The sequence below is a fragment of the Seriola dumerili genome, unplaced genomic scaffold, assembly GCF_002260705.1.
Source record: "Seriola dumerili isolate Sdu_G_001 unplaced genomic scaffold, Sdu_1.0 BDQW01000044.1, whole genome shotgun sequence".
Classification (NCBI taxonomy): domain Eukaryota; kingdom Metazoa; phylum Chordata; class Actinopteri; order Carangiformes; family Carangidae; genus Seriola; species Seriola dumerili.
Genome location: NW_019174299.1, coordinates 7337129 through 7365060, shown reverse-complemented (window position 1 = coordinate 7365060; position 27932 = coordinate 7337129). Strand labels below are relative to the sequence as shown.

General features: G+C 43.0%; 1 protein-coding gene across 1 annotated transcript; it reads left to right on the top strand.

Moving 5' to 3' along the window:
* Positions 1–268: 268 nt before the first annotated feature.
* On the top strand, positions 269–27792 carry LOC111217621 (myosin-11-like). The gene is made up of 44 exons (XM_022739578.1): positions 269–364; positions 2766–3117; positions 3351–3521; positions 5629–5785; positions 7859–7886; positions 8931–9030; positions 10127–10153; positions 10548–10580; positions 10663–10755; positions 10850–10913; positions 11075–11173; positions 11437–11580; positions 11662–11757; positions 11860–11978; positions 12205–12357; positions 12453–12626; positions 13834–14007; positions 14181–14295; positions 14409–14602; positions 14692–14813; positions 15881–15950; positions 16180–16340; positions 16470–16578; positions 16801–16932; positions 17016–17222; positions 17299–17436; positions 17524–17647; positions 17906–18077; positions 18261–18473; positions 19535–19679; positions 19858–20064; positions 20441–20545; positions 21003–21155; positions 21281–21529; positions 22579–22791; positions 22887–23099; positions 23277–23438; positions 23740–23868; positions 24023–24111; positions 24698–24821; positions 24913–25121; positions 25356–25464; positions 25570–25742; positions 27017–27792. The coding sequence occupies exons 2-44, from the start codon at positions 2953–2955 to the stop codon at positions 27237–27239; spliced, it is 6057 nt and encodes a 2018-aa protein (XP_022595299.1). The 5' UTR covers positions 269–364; positions 2766–2952; the 3' UTR covers positions 27240–27792.
* The last annotated feature ends 140 nt before the right edge of the window (positions 27793–27932 follow it).

Genomic DNA, 27932 nt, shown 5'->3' with positions numbered 1-27932 from the left:
AACAGTAACCACAGCTGTCAGATAAATGTTGTGCAGTGAAAAGTACAATACTGTATAATCACACTCATTCAGTAAAAGTAAAGACACAACCTATTTGCTTATAATTCAAGGCTTTTAATTTGAAGGCAGATGAAGTGAACCTCTTGATTGCTCGCTTTTGAGCTGCTGCCAATTTTGGAAACACGGGTTGCTCCACCCCCAGGTGTTGCAGGCCGCTTTAAATAGTTGTGGAGGAGGAGGAGGGAGGACGACATCACCATCATCATCATCAACATCATCATCACTTCACTTACCTGACATGATATTCTCGTTTCCCTGGAGTTGAGCCTCCATCCATCAGAACTGAAGATTGAAGCTCTGCACAGTGAGTATAAAGAATATTTTATTTGACTCCAAACGGCGGAAATTAAACTCAACAGCATTAATGTAGGACATAGGTGGAGGCTTTTACTACTTCTATGGAAATTACCTGTTAAATTAACTATAAAGTTTAATAATGACATTTAAACCTGCAAGATAACGACTATGCATGTTGAGGAAAAACTGAAAAGTAACTTGTTAAAAGCTAAAACTCCCGTTTCTAAAACATTTCTTTAAACCAAAACCCGTTAAAAGCAAAATATTGTGTTAACATTTGCTGTTAAAGAAATGGAAGACAATTTAGCCAGTGATATTCAAAACTAACATTCTGTATGATCCAAAATCTATTGGCAAAAGCTTAAACCTGTGGAATGGTATTTTAATCTGTTCAGTGACTTATTTTCACTTTGAACATTACATTTCCCAGTAAATATGGCAGAAATCTCAATGGGAGATGGTATATGTTGATTCTTGATCACATACCTGCTCCGTTTTGCCTGTGAGCCGGCAGCCACACATGGATGCACCTTGTGACATGTCACCATTTTGGTGTAAACGGTAAGCTTGGCTGGACACATGAGCTGCACCTTATAAGGTAGTATGCCTGCTAAGTCCCTAGCATCCCTCTTTGGGCTACCAAGCTACCAGGAGCAAAGGGTTAGCCAAACATGGGCATTCCAGCATGGCAGCTCACTTGTTTGATTGCAGGGGTTATCTGTCTGCTGCTTTTCATGTTTTATTACCTGCTGTTCAATGGGAGGTCAAAGCAGCCTTGTGACCTGCATGAAGAGACAAGGATAAGTGAGTAAGTAGCTCCATGCAAACCTATGGAAATGTGCCGTTATCAGCAGTAGTCTGTCAGGCAGTTCACTGAAACCAAATGTTAATGATCCGTCTCATTAAGATGCAAAGGCAGTTTGAGTCATAGAAGGAGGAAGAAAGGGAGAGAAAATATGAGCTAATGCGCCTTTTTTATTGATGCTGGTTTGTCCTCATCACCTCTGAGTTGTCTGTGTGATGAGGCGGAAAGAAAGAGGCTGCTTAGGTATCTGCAGTTAGAAACTTTACAGATCTTAGAGAATGTGGCTGATGTGTGTTTTCTCTGCTTGGTGCTGTTTTGTTTTTTTCACCCACAACTGTTGGCTGATTTAAAATGTGATGTATTTGAGTGTTAAGCTCTTACTATGAGTATGTTTTTAAACGGTATATTTGATTGTTGCATATTTATGCATGAATACTCAATATTACAGAGAAACACTGAGGAATCTGGGGTTACAGTTTGTAACTTACTTTGAGTTGAAAGATTGAGTTTGTTTCACCTCTCACCACAGCCTGTAGTCAGCATCGCTGATGGCTGTGGTCAGAAATGTGCTTCGTTGCACCTGTAACCACACCCAACAGTGATGTCACAGGTTCCTGGAGTGCACCTGTACATCACTGTAGCAAAGAAGGAAGTTGAATATCTGTAGGTCAGCAAAAATTTTCAGGGGGTGTTGAGTTACTCTGTAAGATTTGAAACCAAGTTTTCTTCTTTAAAATGCGTCAAATATACTCATTTAAGTAAAGTTTTACAATGTCACTGAATCTTTCTATAGTATTTCAGACATCCCTAAAGTGGACCATACCATTTCTTAACCTTGATGTTAGTTGAATGTCTCGTCTGCCTGCCTCACTCCCATCAGTGGCTCGCGTCCTCTGTTCTAGTAGTAGCAGTAGCTAACTATCTAGCCTGTTTAATACACTTTACTCTCTTACCCTCAGAATATCTGACTTAGATTGTGTCAAGTATCTACAGATGAACGGTAATGTTAGTTAGCTGAGCCTTGAGTTACAGTTTAGCTAACTAATGTTAGCTAGCTGAGACAACGGAGTATTAGTTGTTGTAGATATGTTTTGACATCAATATAGAGTTTATTATTTCATGTTAATAGTCTTTTGTGTCTGTGGTGGTTTAATTAGTCTTTAATACTAGTCTTTAAACTAGTCTATAATAGACACCTCATTTGTTTTCTCTCAGAACTTCAGGAGTTTTTCCTGGTTGGGTAAATGAACAATATCAAAATCCATGTGTGCTGAACGCTAAATAGTTGTATTAGCAGTGGTGGAAAGTTCTTAAAAAAAATGCTAGTTGTAGTTGTCTGTGAGTATACACTAGATGCACAGGTTTACTATGCAACAGGTGATTCTGGAAGCTTTTCATATCATTTCCAGAGTGTCAACCCACTGGTCCTCATTTTCTGTCTTCACCTCAGCTGTCTGTAATATTTGCATGCATTAATTCAACATGGAGCCTCACTAGCATATGTTGGGAAAAGTTATGTACAGTGTCAGGCTTTGGACGACTCAACTTGTGTTGTACTTCCTATTTTCAGTGTGTGTGATTTCTTCCCTGTGTGTTGTGTCAGCAGGCCGGAGGTCAAAAAGAGGTCAGAGGTCAACTTGACTCCCATCACCACACCGGAGGCTGAACCAGTCGACAGTGACGATTCGGACATCAGTTCAACCACCTCTGAACCACCACAGATCGACTCTGCCACCACTGCCTCCTGCGAACCACAGATCCAACCAGCTCCTAACAGTGACATTTCCAACATGGCTGACCCGGCCGCTGAGGACCAGAAGTACCTGTTTCTGGAAAACGATTTTCGCAACAGCGGCGTGGCACAAGCCGACTGGGCAGCCAAGAAGATGGTGTGGGTCCCGTCAGAGAGGGAGGGCTTTGAGCAGGCCAGCATCAAGGAGGAGAAGGGTGATGAGGTAATGTACTCCTGATAATGTCATTGTTAGTGCAGGTACTTTTAAACAAGTATTTAACCATTTAATACCCAGAACAGAAGAAGCTCTCCTTAGTTTCTTTATTAACTAACAGGAAAAATCTCACGAGCACACAGATTATGAGCTTCTGCTAAACGGTTAATGTGTCCATTTACACTAAAAGTACACTTGACATTCTGAATGTCATCATACTGTATACTGCCGCTGTGCTGCAGGTGCTGGTGGAGCTCTCCAACGGTCACAAAGTGACGGTGAACAAGGACGACATCCAGAAGATGAACCCACCCAAGTTCAGCAAAGTGGAGGACATGGCCGCCCTCACCTTCCTCAACGAAGCCTCCGTCCTCCACAACCTGCGAGAGAGATACTTCTCCAGCCTGATCTATGTGAGACACTCACTCATACATACATGTCTGTGAGGACCATGATCCCCTAAAGCTAACATAAGTCTAAACCCAGAGAAGGACCACACAAAGGGGGACATTTACTGGTGATCTGTGGCCTGTTTAGGTACTAAATATTCAAACTGTGTTTGACATTATTGACTTAAGGATCTCAACAAGGTCTGAGCAAGTAAAATAGAAGGAAACACTTTATGCAAACAATGGGAGGAGGGAGTGGAGGTGTATACAAGTCGTCACTACCATATATGTGTTTAAAGCGAAATTATTTAAAAGCAAGTCAACATCAAACAGAACTGACTAAAAATGATGAATTGTCCTTTTCTATCCTTTGAACATAGAGCTACAGAAAAATCCAGTTAGTGGATTCCAGTCCGAACAAATGAACCGTCAATTCAATGTCAGTAGTTCAAATACAAAGTGAATATTTCATGGTCAGGAAGCATTTTTAAAAGTGCACATTGATCGACTTTGTGTGTTCCTGTCTAAAGGTCTGCCTACCATGGGTTCTGGATAACTCACATGTAAAATAATGAGAGTTAAAGTCAAAGTGACACTGTGATGAACTCAGTGCTCTTCCTTAACAAGAAGAGAACATTTCAAATTTTCTGTGGAAAAAGAAAAACCGCAGCACTTTTACATCAACATGTCAGACTTAATATAAGAACAACTCTACTAAAAAGAAGCTACTTAATCCAAGGTCAGCAGGCCAACTCCACGTTCAGGTGGAAGAGTCCTTGTTTTAAGGACTGTGTTCAGACTCTGCTCTCTACTTAGACTTAGGATGTACTTGGAGGATCAACAGCTTATGTTTGTATTTGTTCAGTCAGTCTTACAAAGTCTAATAAGGTACAGGATGTAAAAATTAAAATCCAAGATTATGCATCTAATACAGACGGCCATGAAGATCACTGCAAGTTAAGACCTCCAGTCCCTCCAGTCCATATATGAGCAGACGGTCTCAGAGCAGCCAAAAAAAAAAAAAAAAATCTCATACGCTGAACTCTGGACATGAGCTGTAACTCTGTGGAGTCCCACAATCTAAAGTTAATATGTTTAATAAGCTAAATCTAGATTTTAAAATCCTCACTCTACATATATATATATACTCTAAATATTCAGAGTCTCCAAGATGACATGAGAAATGATTAATCATAGATCAGAGCGTCATGTGTCTTTTTTTATTCATAGTGATTAATAAAGGCTAAATGTTTCAGTGCAGGGGAACTGACTGATGACCTGACAGCTATCGTCATGTCCAAAGAGTCTCAGTGTTAGAAAGACAGACAGTGTTTCGATTTCATTCTGAGCTGAGGATGAATCCATGATGTGTAGCCTAATATTTGAAGGACAGAGAGCACTGTCTGTGAGTGACTCAGAATTAAAGTGATCTCAGTTTAAAGGTCCCATATTGTATAAATGTAGTGTCCATGTGTTGTTTGATTATAAAGCAGGTCTAAGCTCTATATTAATACTGTGGAAGGATCGTAGCGCTCAGTCCACAGAGAAATGCTCACAGCCTGTATTCAGAAACTGAGCCTTAAAACCAGCCGAGAGGACTTCTGTAACTATGTGATGTCACAACAAAGCAGCCACCACCAGGATTTGGTTTTTAGTATTTACCTGTAATCTGCTATGTTTTTATTAGATCACCCAGAAAACAGTCAACCAATCAGAACCTTTAAGGAAATGAAAACTCAAGAGTTTTCACTAAACCTGCTGTGTCGAATTGGCCCCAGACTTATAGTAGAGAGAGAGGGACAGAGCCATATTGAGAGCAACCTGGCTTATACTAAACAGGTGAGACCACTGTAGCAGACCTGAGGTTATCTGGATGAACCTAGATTACAAGATGATGATCTCTCACACGCGAGGTTTGTGCTAGTGTTGGGATTCCTGGAAAATCATGTAATTTAGACAACAGCATTCCAGGAGAAAACAGTGAATCTGTGAGGTTATAAAATCACCACTGTACAGCAGTGTATTTAACTTCAACAAACCAGATAGAAAGAGCAACTAAAGCTCCTAACTGTTCTAACTTGGTGATGTAAAGTGATGTGGATTTTCAGTGTCCTCTCTCGCCCTCCCACAGACGTACTCTGGTCTCTTTTGTGTGGTGGTGAATCCCTACAAGATGCTGCCCATCTACTCTGAGAAGATCATCGAGATGTACAAGGGCAAGAAACGCCACGAGGTGCCGCCGCACATCTACTCCATCACAGACAACGCCTACAGGAACATGATGCAAGGTAACCACGCACATACACGTGTGTGTGCGTGTGTGTGCGTGTGTGTGTTGTGCCTGCATGTTGTCAATATCAGGCTGTTGTCAGAGGTTTTTCACACCTGATTTCATTATAGAATCAATTAATATTCATGTTTGTTATGGACAGTGGACAGTCAGTTCACCCAAATTAAAAGAAAGAGAAAAGATATTCCTGCAATATTCCTTTTCTGTAGTGTTGTTTTGCCATGCAGGTACTTCTGATTTTATTTGATCTCATATTGGATCATGGAGCTGAATAAAATTTAATTTGTGCTGCTCACAGTATTGAAAAATGACATTCAAAACTTTTATACTTCATTCCTTCATTCCTTCATTCCTTCATTCCTTCCTTCATTCATTCATTCATTCATTCATTCATTCATTCATCCATTCAGTCAGTCAGTCAACTTGTATATATTCATGGTAGTCCCATGACAGCAGCTGCACTCTCTCTTGTGTGGATGTCCTGCGAACACAGGACAGTAAAACAAAATATTACTGGGGGAAAACTTTTAGACAAACACTCTGCAGATAAGAAATAAAGATAAATCGGTAAAAGGATAGAAACAAGCCTTGAATAAGAAGATGGAATCAAGCCAAGTCACATTTAACATATAAACTACAAATCAGAGTTAAAGATAAAATGGTAAAAGAAGATGAGTTTGGACTGAACCAGTAACACATCCATTTGAACAGAAAATGGGATAATGTTAATCTCAGGATCATAGGTGTCAAAGAACTGAGTTCCTGTCAGTTCCTGTTGCGGTTCATTCATGTGAGAGGAGCAGAAGATTTAAAGGCCTTTCACCTTCAGCTCTGCTCTAAATCTGGGAACTTTCAGACTATTGCAGTCAGAAGAGGTTGTAACATTTACAGACTGTTTCCTGCAAGAGATTTGCAGATAAATATTCATATAAAGAATGTGAGAGGGGTGGGGTCAACCTATGCTCCTGTGATGAACCTCAGAGCTTTATGATACACAACATCTAATGACTGATGAGTAGATGGGGGATCATTTAAATAAAATCAGCACAGTCCAGCACAGACAGGAGGTTCGACTGACTGAATAAGAAAAACAGGTTTTATATCTGTGCAGAGAGTTCAGCTTCTGTTTAAATGAAATAAAGGATCCAGTCACGACATAATGTCCTGTTCACAACAGGCTCCTTGTGGCTCCTCTGGGTAATGTAGTTTAGTCACAGCGATCATGAACCCCCCCCCAGCGAGCCTGCACTTCACACGCAAGAGTAAATATCAAAGTGGTACCGGCCCTGACTGGAGGTCAGGTATTTGTATGTAACTATGAGATGTTGATTATATTCCACACAAAAAAACGGTTGTGTTGTGCCGTTGCGTAAATCTGTGGCTCAGTTTTTAGGAAACATAAGAAATTCAGTGAAGGAGACGTGAACCTGTTTTTTTCTTTTTTCTCCTTCTCTACTATGACCTCTACTGTTGCCTTTTTGTTATCACTCATTAGTTTTATCTTTAACTACACATATTTCATGTGTTTAATGTGCCCTGCTGCTGCTATTATACAAATCAGGAGGGAGAAACAGTGGCATTACAGCATAATGTGCCAACAAAGCATAACTGGTCAAAGCTCAGAGTTTTCAGTGCTTTATGAAACAGCAAACACATTGTTACTAACTGAGAGTTAAGCGGCGGCCTCCTGACTGAAGCCTCGGAGCGTGTTCTCTGGAGGCTCCAGTGCTGACCTCAGAACACCTCCATACTTTCCATTCAGCTCCAAAATGGCCATACATGGAGCAGCAAGGCAAGATTACCGCGATGGAGCCTCTGCATCCACCTGCTATTTTTAGACGATATTAGCGATGGAGGCTAATCTCCCTTTAGAGCGAGACCTCCGATTCGTTTGCTCCGGTGTCAGAGGGAAGCGGCCCGCTCCGCCTCAGAGTTCATGTTTGGTCCGTTCAGCTTCAAGTAACGAGTTCAGCTCAGTCAACAGCTCACATTATTTCCCCTATTTTAACATCCCTCTCTCTACCACTCTCTCTCTCTCCCTCTCTTTCTCTCTCTATCTTTCTCTCCACAGACCGTGAGGATCAGTCTATTCTCTGCACGTGAGTCAAACTTTCAATACTTAACCTTTTTCCATCACACTGCACATGCATGTGAGAACACACAAACATGTTTCCATCACTTCTGACTCACACTAACCCTAACTCTAACTACCCCAGGCCTCATGCTAAGTATTAAATTGAATTGAATTAAACCTCAAAGCCTCTCTTCTGATTGGCTGACTGTTTCCTGAGTGATCTAATAAAAATATAGCAGATTTCAGGTAAACACTCAGTAAAACCAAATCCTGCAAGGTTGGATGGTGGACCCACGTGGGCGGGGCTTGGGGCATGGCTGAGAGCACTGACTGCTTTGTTGTGACATCACAAAGTTCATTTTAAGTCTCAGTTTCTGAATACAGGCTTTGCGCATTTCTCTGTGGACTGAGGCTTTGATCCTTTCACAGTATTAATATAGAACCTAGACCTGCTTTATAATCAAACAACACATGGACATCTACCTTTATACTATATGGACCTTTAAGTACCAAGCATTAACCCCGAACTTTAATGATCTACATTGTGGGGAATTTTTTTGAGTCTCCACATGATTTCATGTGACACTATGAAATCATGAAAAATATGTGGCACTATGAATTATGTATCAATATATCTTTTTTTTTTTTTTTAATAATTGATTAATCAATATATCTATAAAGTGTCACGATTTCCTGAATCCCAAGCTTACACACTGAAAAAGAGTTCAGATTCACAAAATACTCACTTCACTATCACAGAAGAAAACCGGCAAATATTCACATCTCAGAAGCTGGGCCTGAAAGTTTTGCTATTTTTGCTTAAAAAACGACTTAAATGATTGATTATTAGAATTCCAGCCTTTTCCACTCTACATGAATTGAATCTTGTCACAGGACAGCAGCTTCAGTTGAAACAAATAATCTGAACAAGTTAACAAGTTATTTTTCCCGTCCCATCTCCATTTCGAACACCCTCTCTTCTCTCCCATCCGTCACCTGTCATAATCTTTCTCCTTTCATCCCCTCTCCTCACCCCTTTCCTTCTCTCACCTTCCACTGTGTCACCCAGTGGTGAGTCTGGAGCAGGAAAGACCGAAAACACCAAGAAGGTGATTCAGTACCTGGCCGTCGTCGCCTCCTCACACAAGGGCAAAAAAGATGTCAACCCAGTGAGTAGAAACATCGTCAGCTTTCAGACAGACTGGATCCTCACAGTCACAGCTAAATATAAAAGAAAAAAAGAAAATAGGATTATTAATTCCATAAAAATGGCAGGTCGCTCTAAACGAAGTCTGCTACGAGCCTGTGATAATTCTACCGTTCATCCATGACTGTTTTGATTTCAAATCTATAAATATTGGACTTTTGTTTTCTGTGAATTAATTAAATCTCTATATGTGAAAATAATCAAGCACAAATCACAATTACAGCTGACCTGAACTTTACCATCACTGTTCAGGTCAGACGCATGATGAAGAAGAAAACTAATATTGATTTTTAGCTAACAGATATATTACATGTGTGTCAAGCTCAGTCTGAATCTGTACATGCTTTACTGGAAAAATTAACTGAGGTTCTGTTTGACGCCGTAATAAATGCTGTTTCACTACGATGGGGGTAGAACAGTGACAGTGACATTTTGATGTTGAAAATAAAATTTGGCATTGAAAACAAAACCTGAACTGAAAAAGGAAACAATGGCATTGAAATAGTTGTATTGGCATTGGAATAAATAATGGGACTGAAAAACGTTTCACTGAAAAATAAAACAACAGCATTAAAAAAAAACTACAATCTTACAATATTATTTTATTTGATTTTGATATTTTTTGTATTATGATGTATTTCAATGTCAATCTTCAGACTTTTTCTTCATGTCTGTCTTTTTTCAGTGACAGTTATTCTTTATGCTGTCACTATTTTTTCAGTGTTACCATTTTGGTTTAGACAGTGGGGGGGCCTTGAGGGGAAGGGAGCAGGGAGCGCTTCATTTATTTACACTCAAACGCCTGACAGCACCGCATGTCTAGGCAATGGTTTACACAAGTTCAACCTTTTTCCAATAGAACTTTTTCAGTGCCATTGTTTCCTTTTGTCAGGTTTTGTTTTCAATGCCAAATTTTATGTTCAATGTCAAAATTTCCCCATATTCCACATTTTAAAGTGAAATGAACTGTTATAGATTTTACTGTGCGACTCTCCAAGGTTGTGAAGAGCAACAAAAATGTATAAATATTAAAGCACACATTGTACTGTACGTGACAGGAATCAGTCGCTGCAGCTGTGGCCAAGGTGAGGATGGATTCTTGTTGTCTGTGCTTCTGTTGCTGCTGCTGCTGCTCGTTTGTGACTGAAAAAAAGGAGGAATCATACATCACAAACTTGAAACATGCTGTTAATAGAGAAGAGCTTTCTTCATATTTTTCCCATAAATCCTCTGTAACACTGATTAAAAGTTCCAGCTGCTTTTTTTCTGAGCTGCATTAAATCAAGCGATGAACTATCTGTGGTGGATTTGTTGCTTGACCTCTGACCCCGCTGTTCTGCTGCGTTTTCAGCTGTCATGTGGGTATTCAGATTTTGGGGGAAATTGCTAAATGCAGCAGTTTAAAAAAAATTAAGACAAAACAGTTTGAGTGTTTACTGGGTTTATAACCAGTCTGTGTTCCTGTTTCTTTTTCTGCAGCAACAGCAGCAGCAGCCAGGATCTCTGGCCTATGTGAGTATAAGATATACATATATACAAAAAAGATGGATGAATGGATGGATAAACAGATGTATAACCTTGTTGTGGGTTGCAGGGGGAGCTTGAGAAGCAGCTGCTACAGGCCAATCCGATCCTGGAGGCATTTGGAAACGCCAAAACCATCAAGAACGACAACTCCTCACGATTTGTAGGCGTTTTAATCTCACAAAAAACATTTAGACTTTTAGTTTCCACTGTTATAAACTGTGTCACGGAGCTGTTGTTGTCATCTCTGTCCACAGGGCAAGTTCATCAAGCTCAACTTTGATGTGACTGGCTACATTGTTGGAGCAAATATTGACACCTGTATCCTTTACGGAGATCAAATGTTGAACTCTGATATATAAAGTTCAAAAATATAATAAACTATATGTCCAGATAATATGACATCAAAAGCCATTTTTGCTTGAAATAATGAAGTCAGAACAGACCTGGTTTTCTGCTTAACCCTCTCCTGACCTGCTCAGACCTCCTGGAGAAGTCTCGTTGTATTCGTCAGGCCAACACTGAGAGAGCTTTTCACATCTTCTACTACATGGTGGCAGGGGCCAAAGACAAGACAAGAGGTGAGCAGCTTAGATATCAACAAGAACAAACATAAACACTGTTCTTTCTTTAAGATTTTATGAGCTTATCTAGTTTAACAAGGCAGTCAGACAGAGCTCAAATATTTAGAGATGACGTGTCTCTACCAGTCGCCACATGGCATCAACAGTAACTGTCTAATTTTTTTTTTTACATTTCTATGTCTAAAACTTTTAAATAAAGAAATATATATAAACACAGTGTAAAAAAAACTGTGTGTGTCTGTGCGTGTGTGTGTGTGTAGAGGAGCTGCTGCTGGAGGGTCTCAACAGCTACCGTTTCCTGAGGGCGGGTCACGTGGAGATCCCTGGTCAGGAGGACGATGAGATGTTTGTTGAGACTCTGGAGGCCATGGAGATCATGGGCTTCACCGAGGAGGAGAGACTGGGTACACACTGCATCACAACACTTACCTTAAAAACACTTAAAGTTTACTTCCTACTTTCATCTTCCTCTTCCTCCTCCGCAGGGATGTTGAAGGTGGTGTCCACCGTGCTCCAGCTGGGCAACATCAAATTTGAGAAGGAGAGGAACAGCGAGCAGGCGACCATGCCCGACAACACCGGTAACCATTTTAAAAAGCACTGAAACCACTACTGTAAATTCACCTCCACCTCACGTCATCTGACCACTTCTGTCTCATTTTATCCCGTCCCATCAACCCCAGCTGCTCAGAAGGTGTGTCACCTGCAGGGCATCAATGTGACCGACTTCACCCGCGCCATCCTCACCCCCCGGATCAAGGTGGGCCGGGAGGTGGTGCAGAAGGCTCAGACCAAGCAGCAGGTAAAGACAAACCAAACTTCTAAACACAGAAAAATAAAAGCCATTGTAGAATATTTTAATCTGAAATGTTCTGAACCTAAAGGATTGGTTGGTATAATGTCGATCCCTTCTGCTGCATCACTTTCCAGAAATTCCCAGAATGAATCATAAGGCTTTAACCTGTCGCCCTCAATCTCTCCATCCTTCACCTCTATCCGCCTCCCCCTCACCCGTCCTCCCCCCACAGGCTGATTTCGCAATAGAGGCTTTGGCTAAAGCCATGTATGAGCGTCTGTTTCGCTGGATCCTGGCGAGGGTCAACAAGACCCTGGACAAGAGTAAGAGACAGTCGTCCTCCTTCCTGGGCATCCTGGACATCGCTGGCTTTGAGATTTTTGAGGTGAGCATTTACTCAAAACAAACATTTAAATACTTGACTGTTAGTTTCATCGTATCCATGTAATTTTCTACTCGCTGATTGTGTCTCTTCATCAGGACAACTCCTTCGAGCAGCTCTGCATCAACTACACCAACGAGCGTCTGCAGCAGCTCTTCAACCACACCATGTTCATCCTGGAGCAGGAGGAGTACAAGAGGGAGGGTATCGAGTGGAACTTCATCGACTTCGGCCTGGACCTGCAGCCCTGCATTGAGCTCATCGAGAGGCCGGTCAGGACGAGCTGCAAAAGCACATACAGCACATGACATGTTTTACTTAAACCAGGAGTTTGATAAATGTATAGATTTTTGATCCAACATACCAAACATCTTGTATCGTATCGTATCGTATCGTATCGTATCGTATCGTATCGTCATACATTCATTTCATTGTGAAGCATATAATAATATCCACAGTCTTAAGATCAGTCTTAAGATAAGTCTCTAAGATTTTAAGAGATCCTGTTAGAGTGCTGATTTGCAGAGGGACATGATAGTCAAGACTCTTCTGACAGTGTTCTAGTTTGAGTGACTTCTCTACATGGTTCTCTGCAGAAGCACAGAGAACATACAGGTTCACAGATCCACACTGAGGAAAAAAAAGAAGAAAACAGAATTTGAATTTAAAAAAATAATACAGAAATAATATAATAGATACAGAAATAAAAAATGCAATTTGGTGTTTCACCCCTTTGGTGTGTGCAGATTAACCCAAGTGACAAAGTGCAGTAGCTTGTAGAGATTTCACCAGCAGGCCATGTACAATTTCCATCTTGATTTACTCCTGCATTTGACTGCAGAGGTGTTTTTGTTCTCTGGTTTTTAGTCACAAACAGCCAAAAGAAAATGTTTTCCATCTGACACAAACTCTCAAAAACACCTTTCATTTTTAATAATAATAATAATAACAATCCTTACTTATAGAGCACTTTTCAAAATCTACTTTACAAAGTGCTTTTCCCTTTTTGGCGCCTCTGAATTTGGATTTGAATGTAACTAGTACCAAAATGCCTGAAGTTAGAACTCTTTTTGTCTCTTATCTGGCAGTGAATTTACTGGACTCTTGTAAAAAAAAAAAGTCTAAACCCACAGGTAGTGGCGTGCACAGTCTCTCGTGAAAAATGAAGTAAGTTCTCTTGGATGCTGGTTTAGGTTCAGAATTAAATTTCTGCCCTCAGACCACCACCAAGCAGAGGAGCATTTGCAGAGGTCTGCGTGGAGATCAAAACAAGACCCAGAACCTGATGCTAACCTGTACCTCTGCTAGTACCTGTCTAAACATCCAAACCTGACTGTGCTCAACAAACTCAACCTGTCAAGTAGAAGAACTTGGTGCTCTTGGACTGACCAGAGTGAGGCGTGGGGGGGTAATTGCAACAGGAAACAATGATAATATATGATCTCAGACGGAGTCCCTGTGTCCTTTTGTGTCCTGCAGAACAACCCTCCAGGTATCCTGGCCCTGCTGGACGAGGAGTGCTGGTTCCCCAAAGCCACCGATGTTTCCTTCGTGGACAAGCTGCTGAACACGCACACCGGTCACGTTAAGTTCTCCAAACCCAAACAACACAAAGATAAACTGATGTTCAGTGTTCTGCACTACGCTGGAAAGGTGAGGACAAAAATCACATCTCCTACAAACCTACTACAAACACATCGTTGGTTTTGGTCTTTTCATGGCATTTGTCGACAATAAAAACTTTTCTTAAGCAATGTCCTGTAAATGTTTTACTAACTTTTTAGTCATTATGATCAACAGAAATATGACTTCTCTTATATTTCGAGGTCGACTATAATGCAGCTAACTGGCTGACAAAGAACATGGATCCTCTGAATGACAACGTGACGGCTCTGCTCAACAACTCCTCCAGCAACTTCATCCAGGACCTGTGGAAAGACGGTCAGTCCTCCGTGAGGGGGCAACATGTCCTCATTCACATCTGAATATTTGACCTCATATCTGAAGTCGGGATAATAACATGAGGTGTAAATCTCATTTGATGCACTTGTCAGTGGATCGAGTGGTGGGTCTGGAGACCATGACCAAGATGTCAGAGAGTTCGGTGCCCACCTCCACAAAATCCAAGAAGGGCATGTTCCGCACTGTGGGCCAGCTGTACAAAGAGTCGCTGGGCAAACTGATGACCACGCTGCACAACACCCAGCCCAACTTTGTCCGCTGCATCATCCCCAACCACGAGAAGAGGGTATGTTGTTTTGCTTAAGCCAAGCTGCAGTCTGTAGGTGACTTGTGACTGTATGTACGGTGCACTCAGTGCTTGTTGGTTGGCTGCAGTCTGGGAAGATGGACTCAAACCTGGTGCTGGAGCAGCTGAGGTGTAACGGGGTGCTGGAGGGCATTCGAATCTGCAGACAGGGATTCCCCAACCGCATCGTGTTCCAGGAGTTCAGACAGAGGTGAGCAGCCGTCTGAGACTTTGTACTGTTATAGAGGACTCAATTATAGTATTCATATCTCTGTACTAATGTTTGCAGTGTCTGATTTCTTCCAGTAAATTATAATATCAGCATTATACTTATACTATGTGTCAGCCATGAATTTAGTTGCAGTGTTGCAGTTCCTGATTGGGACCACCAGGGGGCAGCAAACACACTGAAATCTTTCAAAGTAAAATGGAGTTAATTGGCTGGAAGAACAGAGCATTTCATTGAAGACTATGACTATAAGTAAATAATCAAGTATTAGTCTACAATCAAGTCTGCTTGATCTGCCCATCCCAGAAAAATATTAAATCCTGATGTTACTATTATTTGTAATAATCACAATAGCGATTGTCGTGTTGTACATATTGATATTATTTATCATCACTCCTGTGCCCACAACATTCCACTTTCAATACACGTTCTCAGGACTGACTGACCTTATATGTTCCAGCAGTAAATACTAATCTTGGCAGGAGAGCCTTCAGATATCACGCCCCATTTGTCTGGAATAAGTTGCAGAACAGACGGAAGCTCGACACACTGATACCAGTCCAAACATTTGATTAGAAGTCTTACTGACTTAGAGTGTAATTGTTTTACTTCATCTCTTTTCTAATGTGCAGTTATGAGCGTTAATGTCATCATCTTACTGTTTACCTGGTTGTGCATCTTAAAAAGCATTTAAAAATACACTCTGAACACATGTCCACCTGTTTATATGAACACACATCTGAATGTATATTTAAATCGCTGGAAAATTGTATTTCTGCAATTAATATTTCTTTCTGTTGTTTATTTTACTTTATTTTTCTTTTCTCAATGTGACTTCCTGATTAAATAAAATATATATACATTTGTTGTGGTTACCATTAAGTAGGAGAGTTCAAGCTCTCAAAGTCTGGTATAAATCATAGTTGTAACTCTTTCTAATGATCCCAACTCACCATGTTGGTAGTTTAGTGTTATGGCTTGTGTTATAAAGTATGTTGCATGTTTGTGCGACTCTGTATTGGATGACACTGTTGTTGTGTTGTTTGTAGATATGAGATTCTGGCTGCCAACGCCATCCCTAAAGGCTTCATGGACGGGAAACAGGCGTGTTGTCTGATGGTGAGCTGGATGGAAGTGAACACTTCCTGTGTTACACATCACTGCTGATCCAGTTCACGATCCCAGTGGTGGTCAGACATGATCCGAATCAGACCTGCACACATTCAGTCGTAAAGTGAAAGCTGAGAGGATGAATTTGAATTTAATATAAAGGTGGATCATGAGAATGGAATTGTAAAAAGCAGAAGTTTAACTCCACTGCTTCTTCCTCTCTCCCCCTCCCTTTCAGGTAAAGCACCTGGATCTGGACCCTAACCTGTACCGTATTGGTCAGAGTAAGATGTTCTTCAGGACGGGAGTTTTGGCTCAGCTGGAGGAGGAGAGAGACCTCAAACTCACCGTCGTCATCATCGCCTTCCAGGCACAAGCACGAGGCTTCCTGGCCCGCAAGTAAGAGGAACAGCTCGACTGATATATGAACCACGTAATAGTGGTAAAATTACCTATACTAATTTACACACACGCACAGATATATATACACACGCTTACATCTGAATCTTCTTATTTGTGTGTTTTTAGAGCTTTCAGTAAACGTCAGCAGCAGCTGAGCGCCATGAAGGTCATCCAGAGAAACTGCGCCTGTTACCTGAAACTCAAGAACTGGCAGTGGTGGAGGCTTTTTACTAAGGTTACACACATTCACATTCACACACACACACACTCACCAATGTGCAGTTTGTTAGAGTAACTGATGCTACATGTTACAAAGAGTTTCTTAATTTCTAATTCATCCGACAGTTCATTCTAGTTTTGGTGTGTAATGACTTTTACTCTGAAAATCTTTGTATTCAATATTCAAAAGAAACCAAATTTGAGTTGTGGATGTGTGATGTGTCTGTCCGTGGATCAGGTGAAGCCCCTGCTGCAGGTTACCAGACAAGAGGAGGAAATGGGTCAGAAGGAGGAGGAGCTAAAGGCGGCGAAAGAAGTGGCAGCAAAGACTGAGGCCGAGCTGAAGGAAGTCAGCCACAGACACACCCAGGTGAGACACGTGCAGGTGTTCATCTTGTTTTCTATGTCAAAAACAAAAACGTATTTCCAGAAATGACTGGTGTGGGTTTGTAGCTGATGGAGGAGCGAGCCCAGCTGGAGTCAAAGCTGCAGGCGGAGACGGAGCTGTACGCTGAGGCCGAGGAGATGAGGGTGAGACTGGAGGCCAAGAAGCAGGAGCTGGAGGAGGTGCTGCATGAGATGGAGGCCCGGCTGGAGGAGGAGGAAGACCGCAGCAACTCCCTGCAGCAGGAGAAGAAGGACATGGAGCAGCAGCTACAGGTGGACACTTCTTCCACGCGTCTCTTATACTTGCTGACTTTTAGTGTTTAACCACGGACACGATGTTTGTCTGCAGCTGATGGAGGCCCACATAGCAGAGGAGGAGGACGCTCGGCAGAAGCTGCAGCTGGAGAAAGCGGCTGTGGAGGGAAAAGTCAAGAAGCTGGAGGAGGACATCCTGCTGATGGAGGACCAGAACAACAAACTGCAGAAGGTATGCAGGGGAGCAGGGTTGTGCACTGGTGTGGTTCAGTGTTTCATTCACAGTTTAAACTAAACTCACACACTCTGATGTTTGTAGGAGCGAAAGCTTCTGGAGGAGAGGATGGCTGACATGAGCTCCAACCTGGCCGAGGAGGAGGAGAAGTCCAAGAACCTGACCAAACTCAAGGCCAAGCACGAGTCCATGATCTCTGACCTGGAGGGTCAGTCAGCAGATCTATAATAGAAAAGTTAAAGCGCTAGCCCAGGGGTGGAGCTAAATCTAAATAAATATTTTTTAAAACTCTTTATCATTTTACAGCCTTCAGATTTACTGGGTTGTAAAAGTGGATATTAATATTAATTACAGGAAAACCAAATGAGCTTAATCCTTTGTTTTCCCATAATGCCTCTATAAAACTGAAGATAAGCTTTTGTTTGAAGGGGTTTGTTCTTTATATCCTTTTGTTTGACGTTTCCAGTTCGCTTAAAGAAGGAAGAGAAGGGTCGTCAGGACATGGAGAAGGCCAAGAGGAAGGTGGAGGCGGAGCTGGCCGACCTCCAGGAGCAGTACGCCGACCTCCAGGCCCAGCTAGCTGAGCTGCGAGCCCAGCTAGCCGCCAAGGAAGACGAGCTCCAGGCCACGCAGGCCCGGTAAGAGGGGTCACACCCCACAACACAACACAGTGTTCTACAGTATCACAGGTGTCATGAAAGCTGTTTCACACTCAGAGACATTTCCACACAGACAAGAATGAAACTCCTGAAATTAGATGAGTTAAAAGATTAGAAAATTTATTTGCACTTTTGTGTGTGTGTGTGTGTGTGTGTCCACAGCTTGGAGGAGGAGAGCAATCACCACGGGGCAGCGGTGAAGCGGATTCGGGAGTTGGAGGCTCTGCTCTCAGAGCTGCAGGAGGACTTGGAGGCAGAGAGGACGGCCAGGGGGAAGACTGAGGCGGCGCGCCGGGACCTTGGGGAGGAGCTGAACGCTCTACGCACTGAGCTGGAGGACAGTCTGGACACCACCGCCGCACAGCAGGAGCTTAGGTCTGTATGATCTACAAGTATCCTGACGTGACGTCTGATGGATCCGCAACACTGATGATCATGTTCATTTTCAGCTGTAACGATGACACCACTGTATGTTTGAAAAAGAAAAGGAGAAACCCAACGGCGGAGGAATCACTCTTTCAGCACAGACAAATAGAGTAGATGTTATGTTATACTGTATTTAAATGATGTATATAAATGTGTTGCTATACATAACACAGAAGACATTAAGACAAGATGAAGAAACAAAAGGCAACGTAAAGACAAACTGTATAAACAGGCCGTAAAAGGAGAAGATAACACTAATTTTAGGCCACAAAAGCCTGTGGAAAAAGTCACAAAAAGTTTTTTTTATTTTTAGTCAGGATTTTTCCTGTTGTGTGCCATGTTTGTAATACTTACTTTGGCCACACGAGGCTGTTTAAAGTAGATGGAAATGGAGAATTTAGAAATCATCTGGGAAAAACATTAATGCTTTTAGTCCTATTTAGACTTGGGTAGTGATTTTTAATTTCTCCATGTACCTACTATGTCTTTACCACTGTTCTCTACAGCCTTTTGTGGCCAAAATGAGTATTGCAAAAATAAACACTGGATCCTGACAAAGAAAACTTAAATTATGACAAACTACAAAGCAGATTCAAACAGAAAACTGTATTTAAAAGGCTCATCTTCTGTTGTTTCCTCAGCTGTATAATATGAGGCCTAAAAGACAATAAAAGCAGTGGTGTGATAGTTGCTCAATCTCTGCCTCCGAACTGGAGGTGACAGGTGGAAGGTTTTGGGTTTTTTTCTACAAATTTCTAAACAACATAACTTATTTCATTTGGAACCAATCTTAAATGATTTAGTCTGTGTTGAACAATAATAGAAACCGCCTGTTAATGGCACTAAGCTTCTTTCTGAGAAGATGTATCATCTGCATAACAGCGGAGTTTGTAAGCTGATCGCCAAAATCTGTAAGTCATGTTACTGATGGATGTGTTGTGGTGACCCAATGTGTGTGTGTGTGTGTGTGTGTGTGTGTGTGTGTTGTTGTTTGTGTATGTGGTCAACAGGGCGAAGCGTGAGCAGGAGGTGGCCATGTTGAAGAAAGCCATGGAGGATGAGGGGCGGAGCCACGAGGCTCAAATCCAGGATCTGAGACAGAAACACAGTCAGGCTGTGGAGGAGCTTAGTGAGCAGCTGGAGCAGGCCAAGAGGGTACACAACACACACACACACACACACACACACACACACACACACACACAAACATTTTCTGCATCAAACTAAATGCCATCAAATATATTTAAAAAAATTAGAAAGTGTGTCATTCTCAGCCCCCCTCAACCAATTCAATTCAATTGGTTGACTCTCTCAAACACACCTGTATGTACAGGTGAGGGCTGGTCTGGAGAAAGCCAAGCAGGCTCTGGAGAAGGAGTCGGCAGATCTGAGCGCTGACCTGCGATCCCTCGCCAGCGCCAAACAGGACGTGGAGCACAAGAAGAAGAAGGTGGAGGGTCAGCTGAACGACCTGCACTCACGCTTCAACGAGAGCGAGCGGCAAAGGACTGAGCTGGGAGAGAAAGTCTCCAAGATGACTGTGAGTCCTCAAAATATGAATGCATTGATACTGTCAGACACTGTTTGTATGTTTATTACATTACTCACTGATTTACAAAGGCAAAGCAAAAAGAACTGTGACATAAAGCACAGTTATACAGGATGTTTCCAAAAGATGGAGACTTTAAGAGAGGCAAGATACAGCATCAGGGTTGTAATGAAAGACAGTTGTCAGATGTTTGGAACTGCTGAATGGAGCCAGATCAACAACAACTAAAACAAGTAATTGGAGGAAATCTCAGGCAACATGGCCTAAAGAGAGTGAAAGATAAAACTGTACATCTTTTCTCTGTCTGTCCCTTTCTCTGAATATTTCTTTCAATCCCTCTCCTTCTCTTTCTCTTTCTCTCTGCTAGCTGGAGCTGGACAGTGTGACGGGTCTGTTGAATGAGGCGGAGGGAAAGAACATCAAGCTGAGTAAAGACGTCTCCAGTCTGTCCTCTCAGCTCCAGGACGCACAGGTGAGAGACACAGTAAAGTTACACCAGTTTATTAACCTGAAGTGCAGTGGATTATACAGTTCCTCCACAGGAACTTTAGTCGGGTGTGTAACTTACTTTACCAACCTTCTGAAGTCAGTCCGGATTTGATCTTGTGGGTTTTGGCCCAATAGTGTCAGGGTAAACAGGACCAAGAGTCTACAGCCATGCTAGCAACTCTTCATAGATCATAAACGTTATTGGAGGTTATCCTCTGGGGACACTGAATATGTGTTGTAAATTTCACAGCAGTCCATCCAGTAGTTGTTGAGATATTTCACTCTGAAACACAAATGTCAGCCTCGTGGCGCTAGAAAGTAAACAGGGTTAATCCTCTGGAGACTATGAATGTCTGTAGAAACTCTCACTCATTTTTGAGATATAAGTGTTGGACAAACCGACTGACATCTCCTCCCGTCTCCCCGTCCTTCTCCTCCAGGAGCTGCTGTCAGAGGAGACCCGTCAGAAGCTGAATGTGTCGGGACGTCTCCGTCAGATGGAGGAGGACAGGAACAGCCTGATGGAGCAGCTGGAGGAGGAGACTGAGGCCAAACGGGCTGTGGAGAGGCAGGTCTCCAGCCTCAACATGCAGGTCAGTAACTTCAGACAAGGCTTCAAATAAATCAGTGGTATCACAACTGTGTAGCCTATAACCTTTTGGGACGCCCTGTAGAAACATGACAAACTTTAAGCTCTCACTGTCTCACCCTCTGCCAGCTGTCTGACTACAAGAAGAAGCTGGACGAGACGTTGGGGGCAGTGGAGCTGCTGGAGGAGGGGAAGAAGCGCTTGCAGCGCGAGCTGGAGGCGGTCAACGGCGAGTACGAGGAGAAGGCCTCGGCCTACGACAAGCTGGAGAAGAGCCGGAGCCGGATGCAGCAGGAGCTGGAGGACGTCCTCATGGACCTGGACAGTCAGAGGCAACTCGTATCCAACCTGGAGAAGAAGCAGAAGAAGTTTGATCAGGTCTGACAGATCCAGACATATTTTAGTGTGTGTTTGGCTCTGTGTGCATTCTTACAGTTCTTACAGAAGCTAGACTTAAAGTGGTGTAAGTGCTACAGATGTGTCCATCATCCAATCCACTCCAGGATTTACAATGACAATTCCCACCATAAATGAAATTTGATTTAACCCACATAACTTCAGAGAAGTAATGGTAAAATGGTGTGATACTTTTCTTTCATATTAATTAGTTTATGTGGCAGTAGAGCAATAATTCCTTTTACGGGTACGCTACAGTCCGTCTAAGTGTTACTGGAAGGTTTTTCCAAACACAATTTTGTCATAATTGTCTTGATATTAAAGGTCCCATATAGTATAAAGTTAGATTTGCATGTGTTGATTGATCATAAAGCAGGTCTAGGTTCTACATTAATACTGTGAAAGTATCAAAGCCTCAGTCCACAGAGAAATGCACACAGCCTGTATTCAGAAACTGAGCCTTAAAACCAGCCGTCAGGACACCCACCTGGACCCACAATCCAACCTTGCAGTTTTTCCTGAAATCTGCTATATTTCTATTGGATCACTCAGAAAACAGTCAGCCAATCAGAAGAGTGACTTAGAGCCTCCTCTCTTCTTGACTTGTTGTTACTAGAGCTCCAGAGAGAAGCCTGAGAGAGGAGATGTAAAACTACACTGAGATGGTTTTTGGTTCTTAAAACCACAAATATATCTTCTTATGGATCGACACTAAAAAAACAGGAGAAGAGGAAAATATGGGACCTTTAATTGTTTAGGGCTGCAGAGATGTCCTTTCAGCAGCACATGTTCACCCTCATGTTTGTCATCTGGTCAAACTGTCTTCAGACTGATGAGAGAGAAAGCCAATAAAAAGATTTATTCCTGTCCAAGAGCCACCAGAGCTACAGCAGCTCCAATGGATTAAAGATACAATTGATATTATACAGAAAGTCTGAGACGTATAACTAACTCTAGAAGTTCTTCGCTCTGTTCATTCGACCTGCACTCTGTGATAACCCCGTGATCTCCTTCGTCTTCATGTTGGTCAGATGCTGGCAGAGGAGCGAGCCGTGTCCTGTAAGTTTGCAGAGGAACGTGATCGAGCGGAGGCGGAGGCGAGGGAGAAGGACACTCGGGTGTTAGCTCTGTCCAGAGCTCTGGAGGAGAACCAGGACGCCCTGGAGGAGGCGGAGAAGACCATGAAGGGCCTCCGAGCCGAGATGGAGGACCTCATCAGCTCCAAGGACGACGTGGGAAAGAGTGTAAGAAACAAATTACAAATAGAAACAAATGATTTCCTGTTATTAGAGAGGATGACGTGATGATCTGATCTGATCCCGCCCCCATCCTCCGTCAGGTCCACGACCTGGAGAAGGCGAAGCGTGGTCTGGAGGCCATCATGGAGGAGATGAGGACGCAGATGGAGGAGCTGGAGGACGAGCTGCAGGTCGCTGAGGACGCCAAGTTGCGTCTGGAGGTCAACAGTCAGGCCCTGAAAGCTCAGCATGAGAGGGAGCTGCAGGCCCGCGACGAGATGGGCGAGGAGAAGAGGAAGCAGCTCCTCAAACAGGTGGAGTACAACCTACAGCTGCTACGCCTTTATCTTTAAGGTCCGATCATCTGCAGGAGGTGATGTTTGGTGTTCGTTTCCTCATCACCTTGCTGCCTCCCGCTCCCACCCTGGTGTCACATCAGAAACTATGACTCAGGCCTCATTTGTTCACTAAATGACGAACTGTCCCGTCAGGTGCGTGAGCTGGAGGCGGAGCTGGAGGAGGAGAAGAAGCAGCGAGGTCAAGCGTCGGCCGGGAAGAAGAAGCTGGAGGGGGAGCTGAAGGACATGGAGGACCAGGTGGAGGCCACCAGCAGGGGGCGCGACGAGGCGGTTAAGCAGCTCCGCAAGATCCAGGTCAGTGTCTTTGAGAATTTGTGTCTTTTTTGTTTTCATCAACTTTTAGTTGAAATCGAGAAGAGGAAATCGAAGCTGTAAAGCAGCTAAAGCTGGACTGATGTTCTTGGAAACTGATGATCAGCATCTTGTGTCAGGTGGAGGCATTGTCTCTTAAAGCCTTCTCCTTTATCTTCTTTGTCCAAATAAATAAATGTATATTAAAATGTGGCCAAGTGCCTCCTGTATTGTGAGTCATATACTGTATATTTAAAAAGAAGTTGTAACCCGGCATGACCCCTCCCCTCTCTGTTCCTCACAGGGCCAGGTGAAGGATCTGGGGAGGGACCTGGAGGACTCTCGTGCAGCCCAGAAGGAGGTGCTCGCTTCAGCCAGAGAGTCTGAGCGCAGAACCAAAGTCCTGGAGGCCGACATCGTCCAGCTGCACGAGGTGAGGTCATGTGGTGCATCGCAGCACTTCAGCTGCAGAGTTGTTTCCACATCAATCATGACCATGTGTCGTGTGTGTTTCCTCTGCGATGCCTGAAATTGTCTCTCACTCAACTGCTTTATTTCACCTTTAACTTCCTGTCTGTCTGTACCAGATGTTGGCGGCAGCAGAGAGAGCTCGTAAGCAGGCGGAGACAGAGAGAGACGAGCTGCATGAAGAACTGGCCAGTAACTCCTCTGGGAAGTAGGTGCTGTTCTGCACAAAGGAAGTTTCCATGTTATATGGAACATGAAATAACTCTGTAGAGGAGATTTGTCAGCTGGTGGAAGGAGGCGCGAGCTGATTCGTGACACAACAGTCATGGTTCAGAGCTTTTACTTTACAGCTCTGATGTGAATTAGTGGTTTAGTTGTTAAGATGACTTGTCTTGGATCAAAGTGTGTGAAGAGAATGATTTGGCCTGATGGTGGCACTGGAAGAAAAGTCAGTGGAATCATCATTTAGAGATCATGAACATCCACTGAAAAATCTATGAGATCTAGGCTGAAGCTGATTGAAGAATTTAAGAAGATTAAATAAGTAATTGTAATTTGTATTTTTATCTGGTTGTTATGATGTTAACAGAGTTCAGAACAACATGTTTTTCTAATCAAACTGTGAAAACTCTTTAGAAGGAATTAATTTACTTTTAATTTAACCATTTAAATTTAACCAGTTTTCAATTTTTTCCTGCAGTAATATAAATTCTTCTGAGTGGAAAAGTCTATAAAAAGGTCTTAATGGGCATGTTTACTTTCCAACCTTCCCTTTACCCCATCCTCCTCCTCAGGTCACTGCTGTCTGATGAGAAGCGTCGCCTGGACATTAAGATCAGTCAGCTGGAGGAGGAGCTGGAGGAGGAGCAGGCCAACGTGGAGAGCCTCAACGACCGGCTGAGGAAGAGCCAGCAGCTGGTAGGTCTGGGGTGGAGCAGAGAGGGTGAAGACCGGACCGGAGAAGTCTAAGTAAGTGGTAAGTTAAGAGTCTGGTTCTGGTGCTGTGCAGGTGGAGCAGCTGGGGGCGGAGCTGGCGGCGGAGAGGTCCTCCTCTCAGAGCAGGGAGGGGTCCAGGCAGCAGCTGGAGAGGCAGAACCGAGAGCTGAAGGCCAAGCTGCAGGAGACCGAGGGCCAGGGCCGCTCCAAGCTCAAGTCCTCCATCGCTGCCCTCGAGGGCAAGCTGAGAGAGGCTGAGGAGCAGCTGGAGATTGAGAGCAGGTAATGATGCATGATGGGAAACGGAGTTCAGTTCCAAAGGTTTAATTCCAACTCACAATGTGACAAGTATGAACATTGGCAGAATAAATTCAAGCAAACCAAAGAAAAAGGAGAAAGTTTAGTATGAGAATATGAAAATTATCTTGCATTAGACTCAATATGATGATGATGATGATGATGATGATGATGATGATGATGATGATGATGATGATGATGATGATGATTACTGTGCAGAGAGCGTCAGGCCAACGCCAAGAATCTGCGTCAGAGAGAGAAGAAGCTGAAGGATTTGACGATCCAGATGGAGGATGAGAGGAAGCTGGCGCAGCAATACAAAGACCAGGTAACACTGCTGCGTTCAGGCACCCGCCAAAACATCGTTTATCACACGCTCAGTCATTCACCTGTAAATACAACGGCACGTCCACTCTGTTTCCGCGCTGCACAGGCGGAGAAGGGCAACGTGCGGGTGAAGCAGCTGAAGCATCAGCTGGAGGAGGCGGAGGAGGAGGCGCAGCGCATGGCGGCCGCTCGCAGGAAACTGCAGAGGGAGCTGGACGAGGCGAGCGAGGCCAATGACGCCCTGAACAGAGAGGTGTCGTCGCTCAGGAGCAAACTGAGGTAACAGTGGTCAGACTGAGGGGAGACAGGTGGAGAGGAGTTGGTCATTTTAAACTATTTGACAACAATATTTGTAATTGATTAATTGATTCAATTGTTTTAAAGCTCCATATTTTCCTCTTCTCTGTGTTTTATTTGAAGTGGTGTTCATAAGAAGATATATTTGTGGTTTTAAGAACCAAAAACCATCTCAGTGTAGTTGGACATCACCTCTCCCTGGCTTCTCTGTGGAGCTCTAGTAACAACAGGTCAGTGAGCCAATCAGAGAGGAGGAGGCTCTGAGACTCTCTTCTGATTGGCTCACTGTTTTCTGAGTGATCCAATAAAAATATAGCAGATTTCAAGTAAAACACTCAGAGAGACTAAATCCTGCAAGGTTGGGTGGTGGGTCCAGGTGGGCGGAGCTTGGGGCATGGCTGAGGGCGGTGACTGCTTTGTTGTGACATCACAAAGTTCCAGAAGTCCTGACGGCTGGTTTTAAGGCTCAGTTTCTGAATACAGGCTGTGTGCATTTCTCTGTGGACTGAGGCTTTGATAATTTCACAGTATTAATATAGAACATAGACCTGCTTCATGATCAAACAACACATGGACATCTACCTCTATACTATATGGACCTTTACAAAAAACATGTGGTTCTAGTTTCTCAAACCTGATCACTGAGCCTGTTAACAGGAGAAAACTGAATGGGACTTTGGTTTTGAACATTTTTCATATTTTTTTGGCAACTTATAAAATGATCAATTAAGCAATTAATTCAGTGCTTCTCAAAAATCAGTGCAGCAAATCAAAAACTGAATTATGTAAAAATGAATGTATGTGAGGCAGGACAGTGAGGCAGAGTTTTTCTACTCTTTGGTTTTGAAGTAAAATGTCAAAGTATTTTACACTGATAAAAATCCCACTCAGCCCTGATTCTTTGTACTTACACTGTTAAACTTGAAGATCATTTGTGATTTGAAATTTCCTTTTCCTCCTTTCATGTCTGGCTCCTGTTCCTCTCTTCTCCTCAGACACTGATCTGTGATCTGTCCTCAGAGCTTCTTCCTCAATAGGCTTCTTACTTTGATCTCCTCATCACTGTCCTGATCCTGCAGTTTACACCTCAAACATTTCAGGGGCTTAATTTTTTACTTTTAATTTTTTTTTTAATTCTCGCTTTGCAACCAGCCACCAAGTTCTCTCTGCTCTGTCTTCTTCCTCTGTCTTTCACCTCCCTCTGACCCTCCTCTTCCTCCTCTTTCTCTTCCTCCTGATGTGTCGGGTGTTCCCAGGCGTGGTGGCGGGGAGGCGGTGTTCAGCAGCCCCAGTCCTCGGAGCAGCGGCGGCGGCAGCATCAGGAGCTTCGGGATGGGAGGGAGCATCGGCCGGAGGAGCACCATCAAGGAGAACTCAGTGGAGCTGCAGGAGGAGGAGCCTCGGTCCCCGTCTCCTCCACCCTGCACCCCCCCACTGGATGCCCACGGGGAGGTCTACACCTGCTCCCCCGATGAGTAAAGGGACCACACTTGACATTATGATTAGAATTCACTCAAGTAAAGAAAACAGAAATATTTTTACACTTTAAATTTAAAAATTCAAGTGTCCTTTCACAATAAAAGCCTCAATGTTCCTGAAAACCAAAACACAAGACACAAACAGTAAAGATTTATGATTTACACAAACAATCTGAGGGAAAGAGACACACGACAAAAACAATCTCACATCACAACAGCACTGAAGGAAACAACACAACATAGTGTAAAGATCTGGAGGCCAAACAAAGTTTCCCACTGTCTCTACCACAATAAAGCTAACATGCCACTGATCATACATGTTTATATTTTAGGATTTGATGTTTTTTGTCATATGAAGGTGAACTGAACTTCACACTGTCGCTCAGTTAAAACCAGAAGTTTGAACACCTGACTCTGGGAAATTCCACATTTCCCATCTTTCTCACATTTTATTGACAAAATAATCAACCAGGTTTATAACAATTGATGAGGATATAAAAGAAAAAAATAGCAAGTTTGAATCATGGACAAAAATTTTAAAAAGTAATTTAAAATATTTTTTTTCTTTAGGTTTGATTGCTGATCCTTTGTTTTGTTAAATATGCACTTTCCTCTAAGTCAGTGGTTCTCAAAGTGGGGTCCAGGAACCTCCAGGGGTCCTTGAGGAGGTCCCCAGCAAAAAGGGGAATTAATT